At 42.0% G+C, this 14,154-nt stretch overlaps 1 protein-coding gene across 4 annotated transcripts in view; it reads right to left on the bottom strand.

Moving 5' to 3' along the window:
* DSC2 (desmocollin 2) overlaps positions 1-8,346 on the bottom strand; it is a 33,182-nt gene extending 24,836 nt beyond the window's left edge. For 2 of the 4 annotated variants that reach the window (XM_025429248.3, XM_025429243.3), the window contains exons 1-3: positions 7,908-8,346; positions 1,615-1,699; positions 348-544 (exon numbers count right to left, since the gene is read on the bottom strand). In XM_025429248.3, the coding sequence (XP_025285033.1) occupies positions 348-544; positions 1,615-1,699; positions 7,908-7,976 (351 nt within the window). In that variant the 5' untranslated portion in view covers positions 7,977-8,346. The remainder of the gene's footprint in view (positions 1-347; positions 545-1,614; positions 1,700-7,907) is intronic. The other 2 variants (XM_049112808.1, XM_049112809.1) reach the window with 1 other exon arrangement.
* Positions 8,347-14,154: the final 5,808 nt, after the last annotated feature.

The following is a 14,154-nucleotide window of genomic DNA, read 5'->3' as shown; positions in this document are numbered from 1 at the left end:
TAAGACTACAGATTATGCTGTCTGAGACACAGAAGACCTCCAGAGATAGTTTCAAAACTTGTGTTTTGAAAGGAAAGATCAAGCAATGTGTCTTTGTACCTGATCTCAAGTTCTCATGCTGCAGCATCCCCATTTCTCCATTCATGTCCCAAATGAAAAGGAATTACAACCTAGAATAACTGATGTGGTGACTTTTCCATCATTTGAACACTTTTAAAGTGCATGATGGTTTCAATTCTTCACCAAGCTGAGCTATCCCACATCTTCTCTGATTCCACATCTTCCCTGGTAATGCTACAGCTGCAGAAAACAATTCATTATACTTCATTCCTTATAGTGTGGCATACCTTAGTTTGATGCTGTAACAGAACAAGTATTTTCTTTTCTTCTTGGTTCTCAGTGTTGGAAAGTAATATGCTAAAACTTCTCTCCTCTGAAGACAAAACAGCATTTGTTGTATAGACTGAACCATCTTCTAAAATTTGGAAATCAGGATCACTCGAATGAATCAGATTTGCAGACTGAAAGCACTCCTTCAGGTTAACTGTAGAAAATATACACAGCAATCATTTGTAAGGAAAAACAAAACAATATATGGTATTAACAGTAATCTATGCATTTGTGGGGGGGGGGCAAAAACTTAAAATTCATTACACTGATTCTTGTAAATGTTGCATTTTTAAAAGCACATATGAAACTATATGGTTAATTAAACTGTGCATAAACACATACATCACTTCTAATACCTACTTTACATCCTTCAAAAAAAAAAAAGATATTTGTCCTGAAATAAAGGCATGTAAGGTCCAGTTTTTGAATATGTAAACCAAACCAAAAAGTTTTTCTTTATTAACTGAAATTAACTATAGAGTCACACATGTGAGAACTTAAAGGGAATCTAGAGACTTAATCAGTAGTTTTTAAACTAACTCTTTGTAACTACTGTTAGTCATTATATTCTGTGTTCTCACTGGTCTGCTCTTTCCTTGTACATTTTGAGTTTTGTGAAAAAACTAATTGATAAGGGGTGGCTCATTTGGTTAAATGTGGGACTCGACTTCAGCTCAGGTCATGATCTCAGGGTCGTGGGGTCCAGCCCAGTGTCAAGGCCCTCTGCCTAGGATACTCTCTCCCTCTGCCTCTGTCCCTCCCCTGCACTGTGTGCATGCACTCTTTCTCTCTCTCTCCTTTTCTCTCTCTTGTGCACACACAAAAAAAAAATGATATAAAGCTATATGTGGAAATACATATCGGTGAGAAGCCAAAATGTTTTATGATTAAATCCAAAAACAACACTTTTAAACTCAAGAAATAGTTTCAATACTATTTCCCAGCTTCATAGAAGAATGTTATCACGTATACTGTACTTTGCATCTAGTATAAATATTAATAATTATTTATTACTCAAACTAAATCTTTTTATCTACTTCATATAATCATGTTTTTCAAAAAAAGGAATATTCCTTTTATTGAAATGACACCAAATGTATTACAAATGATAATGTATTATGTTAGTTTTAACTATGAATTCCAATAGTTATCCTTCTAAAAATTACATTAATTTTACAATATCATATCAAGTAAGATTTATTACACATTTAATCAGTTTCTTACCTCTACCGACAAATTTCTCAGCATCTAGTTTGGAGGGGACATGTAGTATGACTTTTTTGCAGGCATCACAGGTAAATGTTAAGATCTAAAATATCAAATCAATATTATGCATTTAAAAAATATCCTTTTAATGTGCATATAGTTTACATAAATTAGAAATTGGTGTAATTATAAATTAGTTTATACAATGAGAAAAATAAAATTTAAAAACATAACACTGGGAACGCCTGGGTGGCTCAGCGGTTGAGGGAGAGCCTTGGGCTCAGGGCATGATTCCGGGATCTCGGATCGAGTCCCACATCAGGCTCCCAGCATGGAGCCTGCTTCTCCCTCTGCCTATGTCTCTGCCTCTCTGTGTGTCTCTCATGAATAAATAAATAAAATATTTAAAAAAACAAAACATAACACTGTAGTAGAAATCAGGACAAAATTGTATGGAAACAAAGAATAAAACAATAGACCAAGGGATGCCTCAGTGGCTCAGCGGTTGAGCGTCTGCCTTTGGCTCAGGGCATGATCCCGGGTCATGGCTCCCTCCTTCACAAAGCATGTAAAATCCAGGAATTCCGGGACGCCTGGGTGGCTCCGTGGTTGAGCATCTGCCTTCGACTCAGGGCGTGATCCCGGGGTCCTGGGATCGAGTCCCACATCGGGCTCGCTGTGAGGAGCCTGCTTCTCCCTCTGCCTGTGTCTGCCTCTCTCTGTGTGTGTCTCTCATGAATAAATAAATAAATCTTAAAAAAAAAAAAATTCCAGGAATTCCTTACCCTCTTGGGTTTTGTTTCTTATTCTGTAAAAAAGAATTAATAGTAAATTCACTGACTAATTTAGTGAGTATATCCAGGAACGAATGACACCCTGTGTGAGAGAATAGTAACAATTCAGAAAGGCAGCACAGGTATGCGAATAGGAAGGAGAAACAAAAACAAATTTCCAGAGTCAGCAAAGTGTTTCAATTGTCAATTGCCTATGAGCTATGGTACCAAATCAATAATATCTTAAACAAAACCCAATGCTTTACAGAGAAGCATGAACTCATTATCACAGAGCAACTTGGAGATTATTTATCTATGACCCCATACAAACAAGCACATAACTTTGAAATATGAATTTATTTTGGAGGCACATCTTCTCATAAATGATCAGTAAGGTCATTTTATAAAACATTCCACTTAAAATTTTTTAAATGAGTTAGTGATTTATGGCAACCAATTCCAATACTATATGTATTTGAACACACTGAAATTTAATTCTGTTCTAAAACTGTATAATGCACACTTCTGAAAGATTCACAATTCTATAGTTTTGCAAAGGCTTTTGGCCAAAAGCAAGATAGCTGACTAGCACTGCCACTGTATTTACAAAGTCTATAAACACAAATTTAAAATTTGGATTAAAATATTTACGTCTAAGACACGTTTTATTTCCATGACACATGCCATATACATTTAATTATCCAAGTTAAATTATATAGGAAGTGATTATATGTCATTTGGAAATTAATGGATGGACACAGTGAGGAGCCTACTTGGAAATTAAAAGTTGAGAAAAGTGTTTGTTTGTTGGCTGTATCATCTTAGAACAGGAATAAAAGGAGATGTGTGAAGAGTCCAACTCAAGGTGGTTGAAAGCATGTATCTACTTATTCATTCAACCCCCATTTACTGGTTGCTTACTAGGTGCAAGGCAATGCTCAGCAGTGAACAAAGCAAAGTCCTTGACCTCACAGAGACTACCTTATATTGATTGAGAGACAAAAAAATAAATACACAAAGGTCATATAATGCCAAAAGATAAACATTAAAGCAGGGAGAAAAGGTGATAAAGGGAAAACCAGAAGCCTGAATGAAATAAGGAAGCAAACCAGTTCACTAAATAGGGAAAAGTCTTCCAGGTGGAAGAAAAACCAGAACAAAGACCCCAGAAGAGGATTTTACCTGGTGTGTTAAAAGAACAAAAAGGCAGTCATGGAAGGAATGCACAGTGAGGGAAGAGTGATACAAGATGATATTAAAGGGACAATCAAAAAAAAAAAAAAAGGGACAATCATGGACATATTATGTGGGATCTAAAAGGCCATAATGGGAGTGCAGATTTTATTCTGAGTGCAAAGAGAAGCAGCCATAGGTTTAGAAGCTATAGAGTGGCATAATGTGGTGAGCATTTACAAAGACTCATTCTGGTGGCCCCATGAGAATGGACTACAGAGAAGCAAGAGTAGAAGCAAGAAGACCAGTTGGGAGGTTCCAACAGAAATCTAAGACAGGGGAGATCCCTAGGTGGTTCAGCGGTTTAGCACCTGCCTTTGGCCCAGGGTGCGATCTTGGAGACCCGGGATCAAGTGCCGCGTGGGGCTCCCGGCATGGAGCCTGCTTCTCCCTCTGCCTGTGTCTCTCCCTCTCTCTCTCTCTCTATGTCTATAATAAATAAATAAATAAATAAATAAATAAATAAATAAATAAATAAATCTTGAAAAAAGAAATCTAAGAGAGGGAGAATGGTGACTTAGACTAAGATAAAAAGAGCAGACAGAGAAGGTGAGAAATGTCAGATTATGTCAATACTTTAGAGAACAGTATCCTGGACATCCATTCATTTATGCATTTAACTAATATTTACTAACGTTACTGAATGTCTACTATGTATCAGACACAGAGCAATAAACCCAATCTTCATGAAACATGGAGTTCAAGGATAAAATATAGTTGTAATTTCAATAAAGGAGGATAAATGCTCTAAGAAAGAGATATAGGATGCTATAGGATAGCAGGGGAACTAGCCTCATCTAAGAGCCAGAGGAGGTCACCAGAAGAGGGGCTATATATTAGCCATGCCAAGAGCTTATATGTTCCAAACACAGAAATGGAATACGTGAAGCCCAGAAATGACACAGATCTTCTTTTATGGGCCATTTTTATTACTTTATGGCACCTTCTCACATCCATGCTCATGCTGGACTATTTAATTTATGAGAGCTCTTTATATACTTGTAGATAAGCCTTTTAAAATATGATCTGCATTTTTTTTTCCAATTTGAGTTACCTTTGACTTTGCTTTTAATACTTTGGTTTGGTTTGGGTTTTTTTTTTTTTTTTGCCATGGACAAGTGTGTATATGTCTTAATATAATCGATTTATATTATTAATAATATATTTACATTAATTATTATAACAATATAATTGCTTTTCTCGATATTAATAAATGGCTTTTGAAATCTAAGCCATGTGAACCATAGATAGGCCTTCTTGAGCTCCAACTTAAATAGGAATTCACCATGTCTCCTATTATCTGTATGGTATCATATGTTACATACAAATCTTTCATCTGTTTGGACTTCTTCTGTGGTGCTCTACATGAGGTATGGGTTCAACACACAACTTTATTCACTGTGACATTATTTGTAATGGCAAAAAGTAATAGCAGAGGTGATGTATAGAAGCAGAGATATCCACAAGGTAACTCTGAATGTAGATTTAATGGGACTTAATGATGGATTTGGGGAGGGGAGCAGTGAAGAAGGAAAAACAAACAGCTTCCAAACTTCCTACCTGAGCAACAAGGTGTATGGTAGTGTCATTCACTGAAATACAGGACTCAAGAAAAGCAGCATTGTTTGAGAAGATAATAACTGCTGCGTCACACATCATATTAGGTAGACATAGACTTATTGTTCGAGGAAGACATCCCAACTAACAAATTTAGTATAAGGAGGCACCTATACTACTTATACTAAGTCCTATTAGTATAAGGCACCTATACTACTTATACTACTTATACTAAGTCCTATTCAAGGACAGGACCTAGAATAGAGATTCTGATTCTGAGTAGTCAGAAACAGGAAGGTCAAAAGAAAAAAGGGAGTGAGTTTCAATAAAGGCACAATCTACACAGTGGAAACCTATAAGGAATGGTTTATATTTAGCAAGGGAGATCCCTATGACCTTAGAAAGCAAGCAGCCTAATTCGGTGTTTAGGTAGAAACCAGAGTTCAAATGGTTAAGACATGTGTGAGGTAAAAACAATATCAGGAAGCAGGAGAAGCCCATTCGTGGAATAGTGAAGGACTAATTGGGTACTTGGAGAGAAGGAAATGTAAAGGGTGTTTCTCCAGTGAATAGGAATTATTCACTCTTATTTAATAATATCTTCTACTCAAATGCTCTTTACACATCTATCATACTTGAGGCTCCCAACCACAAGAACCGTCTGAGGCTGGCAGGACTTTGCCCAGATATGCACACGAACACCAGAACAACCTGAAGAACTCACACCACACCTTCCAGCTAGAATGTAGCAGGATAAGGGGTGTACCCAGAGCCAGCGCTTTTTTTCTATCTATCCCACTTCTGGCTAAACCAGCTTTGAAGCTAAGAAAAGCCAAGGAATGAGGATTAGGAATAAATTAGGAATAAGCCAAGGAATGAGGAAAGAATCCCCTTTCGTTTACATACTTTATTGTTTTTCTTCTCAAAAGGATCTGAGATCACACAGAGAAAGTTTTGTGCGTAAGCATATGTGAAGCAATGCTATTTATCGCCCATACGTATTATTGTCCAAGCTTAATTACTCCTTTTCCTTCAAAGAATGATGGCCAGTGGTTTAAAAAGAAGTGGCAACTTTATTAGGGATCTAACCAAAGTTGTTTCTTTGTCATTGACTACATATTTTGCGACCGTTATTTATTCCATTCTTAGTTTTCTGAACGGTAAAATATTAATTGCTATGCACCTGGCGCTTTCTATGATACCAATGTGCCCTGGAAACTTAATAAAGGGTTTGAGTCCATAGGATTCCTAGAGAAAGACATTAATGATAGTAAAACAACGACAATTTCGGGACTTAAAAAATTTAAAGAATTCACCGTCAGCTAAGAGCAGTTGAGAAGTGAAATAATTCGAGTATTTCCTCCCCCCTGTTCCAGCACTCCCAGAAGGAATCTTCCTGCTGTCTGTTCTTCAGGTGTGTCCCCTTGTCCTTCAGGGAACTTTTTTTTTTATTAAGATTTTATTTATTTATTCATGAGAGACACAGAGACATAGGCAGAGGGAGAAGCAAGCTCCCTGCATGGAACCTGATGTGGGACTTGACTCCAGGATCCAGGGATCAGGACCTGAGTCACCCGGGTGCCCCTCCTTCCGGGAACTTGAGCTCGAACGCTTGAGGCTCAACAGGAAAGGGCACTACCGGGTTGAGCACTCTTTGGCACCTGGTCTATTTAATTTTTCTCTTCCTAGGGGACTCAGGAAATCCAGTCTGGGAAACCTCTGATCCCAAACTCTCTCAGGGGCTGTCCATCGGCTTTGAATTCCCCTACCTTCTGCCTCCCTCTCACTCCCCCTGCCCTGGCCCTGCCCTGAGATCCCAGTCTCTTCTGCCAGGGAGGGGGACTGTCCCTCCCCAAATAAAACCACCCCTTCTCGCTCCGAAGATTGGGTGCGTGGAGTCACTGCTACAGTGTTCTTTAACATGGGAAAGAAGTTAGAGCCAGAGGGCCTAGGAAAAGAATCTCGATGCCTCTGTGCACAAGAAATCCGGACGAACATTTCCCTAAAAGATGAAGGTGGGGCAGCCGGGGTGGCTCAAGGGTTTAGCGCCGCCTTCAGCCCAGAGCCTGATCCTGGGGTCCCAGGATCGAGTCCCACCTCGGGCTCCCTGCATGGAGCCTGCTTCTCCCTCTGCCTGTGTCTCTGCCTCTCTCTCTGTGTCTCTCATGAATAAATAAAATCTTAAATTAAAAAAAAAAAAAAGGTCCAGGTGAAGGCAATCGCAGTGGGCGACGAACAACGGGACCATAGAAAGGGTCACCTAGGGCCCGCCCCTCCACCGTTTCCCGGCGCAGAGGGTCGAGACCACTCCTGCGCGCGCACACCGCACACCGCACACCGCACACACGCGCGCACACGCGCACACACGCGCGCACTCCCACTGCGAGCCGCCCCTGGATGGAAGGGCGCCCCGCCCTCCCTCGGACCCCAGGCGAGCGCTTTCCGCCGGGTCCTCCGCGCCTCCCCCGCCGACGGCAGGCGCCCCCCGAGCCGCGCGGCCCGCTCCTACCCAGAGGCCACGGTCTGGGAAGGGCGTCTGCGGCTGCGGCTGCGCCTCCCGCCGCCCGCGCCGACTACCTCTGCGGCCGACACCCTCCTCCCCGCCTCCGCGATCGCGGCGCAGGCCGCCCGCCTCGAGCTGGCCACCTGCCCCGTCTCCACCGCGCCCCGGGTGCAGCCAGCCGGCGGCCCAGTAACCCCGGCCGCCCCCCGCCCCCCCGCGCGCCCCAGGCGGCCGCGGCCACTCACCGCGAGGGTCAGCAGCAGTTGCGGGCGGAGGGCTCCGCTGGCGGGGCGGGTGGCGCGGGCTGGCGCCATGGGACCCCGCGGGGCCCGGCGAGCTAGCCCTGCGGAGGCGGAGGCGGAGGCCAAAGGCCGCGGCCGGAGCGCGGAGGAGTGCGAGCCCCGCCGGCGGCGCGCGGGGACGGGCGCTTTCCCCCCGGGTTCTCCGAGCGCCCGCCGCGCAGCCAAGGGCCTTTTCCTCTGGCCGAGGGTGGGGCTCCAGGCGCGGCCGAAGGACACCGATCGGCCCCTCCTTGCTATTCTCTCAAGTGTTCATCTGGAAGAGCGCAACAGGCGGGAACTCCCTGTCGCCTCCAGCCAGTCACCTGCGCTAGGTGTTCTCAGCCCCGGTCGCCACCTATATGCCCCATCACCGCCCCCCCCGCCCCGGTGTCCGCCTGGGAGATCAGCCGCCGGCCCTGCCCAGCCGGAGCCCTGACTGCAGCAGGACTCACTCCCCGGGCGCTCCCGGCCCCGCCCCGCCCCGCGCCGCCCCGCGCCGCGCGCTGCCCTCTCGGCCCCGCGGCTGCGAGCTCGGGGGCCGCGATCTCCGATGCGCCGCAGCCGGAGGCCTCCCAGCTGGAGCCACGTCCTGCAGACGCCCACAGTGCGGTCCAGGAGAGAGGGTTTTCTTCTGTGGCACGCCTTTCTTTGGGGCCCTTGTTTTTGGTTTTAGAAATTGCACGGCCGATAGAGCAGAGATGCAAGAAAATTACCATAAATTAAAGACGTTAATTAATTACTTAAGGGATTCCAGGCTACAAAAAAAAAAAAAAAAAAAAAAAAAGTAACAAAATCAAGAAAACGCATCTCTCCAGATCCTAGATGTTGACTAAATGTGTGCTATGGCTCTACTCCAAGACCTTCCCTTGTGCCAAGGCAAAGCCACCCACTGACCTTGTATCTGTCCCCTAAACTGAACTGCTGGACATCTAACTGGATATTTCACTCTTCCTTTCCTACCACCAAAACCAGAATTTGCAGTGAGAAAAGAAATAGAATGGGACACAATTTATGTTTGGTTTGCAGTTTACTTAAATTTCTGCAGTCCTTAACCTAGACGATTAAAATATGAAAGCAATACGCTTGTGCCCTCCAGAAAACAATGACAGGGCGTTGTGACTCACCTTCCTGCACCTCTTTTCAACTACTGGCTTAAACCAGGAAGCCTGACCACAAGGAGAAACCTGTCCGTTCCATTTCATTTGGTTCCTCTCCCCTGGGATGTTTGGAGAAACCTGTTTGAAATGCCTACCATGTCACTCACACCATTTCCATTCCTAAAAACAGGTACCATCCTATACCATTATTCACAGAGCCAAAACTATTATAATACTGACAGATAGCTAAACTCAAAAGTAATGTCAAGCACTACATGGCTTACATTCTATGTATTAGTCCCATGCTCTTTTCTATTAATGAATGACACATAGTGAGCTATTCTGTTATTTCCATAGCCACAAAATATGTCACTGAACTTTTGCTAATAAAATAGGCCTGGGTCATCGGCATGAGTCTATAGTTGACACGCTTCTGTTTCCATGTTTTTTAACCCTCGTGTTTGACCGGCAATGATTTCATAAACACACCTCATCCTATTAGTGACATCATGATCTCTAGCATGAAGCTTTCCAAAGGATAGAGAAGCAAGCTAGTTTCAGGTTCTAGAAATCTACTCAGTCTATCATCATAGGACTTGACAATAGAACATTTCCAAACTCTTCCCTACCTTTCAACCCCTAATGCCTTGAGGGTAGCTTGTGTTTTTCCTCATTCCAGAAAAGGGTGGAAGAGCAATCTGAAAAGAATTCATCTTAGATACTTATTTTCATCTTTCACACCAAGTGCCTAATCGAAGGTATTAAAATGGTGATGGGGGGGGGGGGTGAGAGTGTATTGTGACCTTTTTTTAAACAAACCAATTAAATACAACGGACTTACTATAAACGAGTGGCCCAATTTATTTAAGGATTTCGATTAGATCATATGGTCACTGAAATGGATTCCTCTATAATACAATTTTGAAATAACAGGTATAAATTTGAAGAGACAATGAAATGGGTGTAGAGGAATTTTTTTTAAGAATGTCTTTTGGTCTTTTGGAGGGTTCCCGAGTGGCTCAGTTGGTTAAGCCTCTGCTTTCTGCTCAAGTCATGATCTCAGGGTCCTGGGATCCAGCCCCATATCTTTGAGCTCCCAGCTTCTTTCTCTACTCTTCCCTGCTGCTTGCTGCTTATGCTCACAGTCTCTCTCTTTCTCAAATAAATAAATAAATAAATAAATAATCTTTTATGTTTTTAAAGGAAAAGAATGTCTTTTGGCTGAGAAGAGAACTCTGTTATCTTGAACTGGATTCCCAAAGTGCAGCAGCAAAGCGTGCACCAGACCAAAAGTCAGAAATAACCTAAAGGGAGTCGCAGAGAGATGAGATCATTAAAGTAATACCGGCTGCTATCTATAGCATCCCCTTGTAAAATTAAACTACTTAGACTTCCTGTGGCTGCTTTCTTGAAAAGCTTAGCTGGAAATGGATGCTGATACATTCTACATGGAAAGTCAGAATCAGAGTAGTCCTTCGAGAGAAGAACAAACAGCAACCCCAGATCCCTGGGGGCACATCTATGGCACCCAGCTTCATAGTTTTCTAATTTCAGAAACCAGCAAGTATGCACATTAATGGTGACAAAAACATCTCAGTTACTCACTGAAGTGAGTAACATAGAGATAGCTCTTCCTGAGTTTTATGATTTCTGCCAGTCTTCCCGCTACTGGAAGCTGGGGAGGAGGGTCCACATGCATAGGTGACCCTCAGGGCAAATCTATCTGGGGGTGGTGTAGGGCCCAGAATGGAACCCAAAAAGTAAAGTAATCACAGACTTCCTGAGAAAAGAAAAAAGAATAAAGGACATCTCTTGTTACTTTAGAGTGTGGGTACAGAGGGAAACAACTGATAACCTCAGTAAAATGAGTACAGTTAGAGCATTTACCTCCCAGAGTTGTTGCAAAATTAAAGGACTTGAAAGGCATGCAGAGCGTGCTGGGGTGGCTCAGTTAGTTAAGCGTTTGCCTTCAGCTCAGGTCATGATCCTGGGGTCCTGGGATTGAGTCTGAGCAGGGATCCTGATGTGGGGACTCTGCTTCTCCCTCTGTCCTTCCCCTCTGCTCATGCTCCCTCTCTCTCTCTCTGCCTCAAATAAATAAATAAAACACTTTTTTTAAAGGAAGAAAGAAAGACCTCTAGAATAAAATCTGGCATGTGCTAAGCATTCCCTAAGTGTTAGTTTGGTATCCCTCCTGGGCTACTTTACCTTTACAACCCCCTCGTACCCCCACCCAACCTCATCTCTACCGCAGCTCCCCGGTTCCTGTTCTTCCAGGACCCACCTCAGATCCAGGTCTAGGGCTAACCCCCAGGGTCAAGTCACTCACTGACTCAAACTCTTCAACCGCCATCCCCTCAACATGACCCCCAGACTTTGCTCCAAATGGATCAAGTATGCAATACCAAGATGAGATGCCACAATGTGCTGCTGTGTACTTTCTGAAAATTTAGACCATTTTTTTTCCTAAAAAGAATCCTTTTATGTAATGGGAGAAATGTTTTTAAAATGTTGTTTTTTGTCCAGTAAATCAAATTTTCATTTTGTCAATGCTGCCCATATTTATTTGAAGTTCTCTTTTCAAAACTGGCCTGAATAAAGCATGGTGTACTAATCAAACTCAATTTCCATGGCATTTCAAAGTATATTTTTGAACTAATTAGAGTGTGAAATAAATTATAAATCAATTCTTATTACAGTACTTTTGACTTAATAGACCCTCCATAAAAACAAGGCAGTGAATTTTGAGGCAGTTGTGTTGAACATGACCAGAGATGGTTCATGACACCTGCTCCACCTTTACTAGATGCCACTTGTATTTGGCCCCCAGAAGTGCTATGAACAAAATTACAAAAGTAATTTTGCAGTAAAACCGCAAAACTTTCATTTGTTTGCCCTACTAACTCATTTGACAAGTATTTATTGACAACCTACTATGTCTCAGGCATAGTTCTTGGCATTGGGAATGCTCTGGTGAGCAAGACAGGGGCCATGCTCAAGGGAAACACGTAGGGAAAAATAAAATAACCCAGTAGGATAAAAAGTACCATCTGAGATAAACATCCTGCTGACTCTTTTGTAAAAAGAAAAGAGAAGGTTACTCTCAAGTTAAGTACAAAAAGATATATATACAGCACTCTACAAAGATGAAAAAATCTCCAATATAAACATCATGTATCAAATCTGTTCATGGATTATGAACTGTTGCCCTCTTCCTCAAAGGACCTAGAGACAAGAAATGCACTGCTTTGTGAGATAGTCTAGCCTGGAGCATACTTGCTCTTGGCTTCTTTGACAGTATGTCCTGTTTCCTCTTCCCTTGCTGGCTGTGCTTCTACATTCTCGTTGGCTAGCTCCTTCTGCTCTGACTCCTAAATATCGACACACAAACATATCTGCATTTTTCAGACCTTTGCACTCAGGCCCTTTCTATCACAGGTGCTTTGTACATGCTCTTTCCTCTACCTGGAACTTTCTTCCATCTCTCTAGGCTGGTTACCTCCTGTCCATCCTACAAATATTACCTTTTATTTTACCTCTCTTCTACAAGGTCAAATTCTCTGTATGAAGTCAAGCCTTCCTCACTAAACAGCAACTCTCATTTAGAGTACTTGTCACAATTACAACATTAAGTTTGTTTGAATCATTATTTGACTAATGTTTGTTTCTCATCAAAGACTCCACGGTTTCATGATTTCAGTGACTTGCTTTTTCTCACTCAACCTTCTGTCTCCAGCTCTATCCATCATGAATCCTGACCCATAGACACCTAATGTTTTTTGAATGAGTGAGTAAATGAATGAATAAATGAGTAATGCCTGAGCACTTTTTTGATCAGTAGTTCTTTGTTTTTTCTTTCTCTATTTTAATATTTATTGGCCTATAAAAGTGATGTCTTGGATCAAATTTAGCAAGGTGAGAGTTCCTAATCTGATCTCATATATTATGAACATGTATTAGCATATTTGTTAACATGTGAGATGGACTTATCAAGAATTTCTAGTTTTTTGTTGTTTTGTTTTGTTTTGTTTTGCACAAGAACAAATAAGCTAATGAATTTTAACTTAGAAAGAGACCAATGCATAACTGGGAACTTAATATCTGATAAAATGGGGACAGCACATACTATTGAGAAGAGGAAAGATTATTTAGTGGTGACATTAGGAAAACTGAATTGTTATTGGAGAAAAACGTAATTGATTCCCTACTAAATACCACATACAAAGTGGCCTCCAGGTGGGTTAAACTTTCCTGTGGTGACAAAGACACAAAATCCATGGAAAATGGATATAGGAGAATATGTGATGCAAAGGTAGAGAAAGATTTTTGAAATGATACTCCAAAAACATGTATCATATAAGAATAGTAATAAAATAAGATATATTCAATTACATTAAAGTCAGGCTTTCTAGTCAACAAAGGACACCATGAATAAAGTTAAGACACCGATGACAGAATGGGAAAGATATTAATTATGATTAAAACCAACAAGGGAGTGATGTCTAGAACATGCAAGGAACTCCCACACATCGATGGGAACATGACAGAAACCTCAATAGAAAAACAATGGGCAGATATGGCCAAGCATTTTACAATAGGAGAATCTCAAAGCCTGCAAAGTATATTTTTAAAAATTAGGGAATCCATGTTAAAATCATAAAATATTCCTTTATACCTGTTGAACTGACAAAGTCAGAAGCTGATTGTCCCTTATCAAAGTTACTTCCCAATTAAATTGAACTCCCCAGCTTTCCAGCGACTGCATACTCACCACCGAATGTGGCTGAAGATGAACTCACACACAATTCAAGAGTTTCACGTTACGGTCGTGATCAGTGTCTTAAGCTGCAGTTAATATTGCCCACAGCCTTACCCTACCTGCCTTGTCCACCCACTCCCCCATTTTCCTTGGCAATTTTTTTTCAAAACCTCCTTTTCTCTACTCCAACCTCCTATATACCCCCTCGATTCTCACTTTTTATTCGGACTTAGTTTTCCATGTCACAGAGAAAAAAGGAACTGTCAAGAACTTCTGCGAGCTGCCCCACACCCACCACCTGCCTGCATCTGTACCATCCACGTGGCCTTTTCTTCTGTGCTATGGATGAACTACC

The sequence above is a fragment of the Canis lupus genome, chromosome 7 (genome assembly GCF_003254725.2).
Source record: "Canis lupus dingo isolate Sandy chromosome 7, ASM325472v2, whole genome shotgun sequence".
Lineage (NCBI taxonomy): Eukaryota > Metazoa > Chordata > Mammalia > Carnivora > Canidae > Canis > Canis lupus.
The sequence above is the reverse complement of the archived record's forward strand: the minus strand, read 5'-3'. Positions and strand labels throughout refer to the sequence as shown.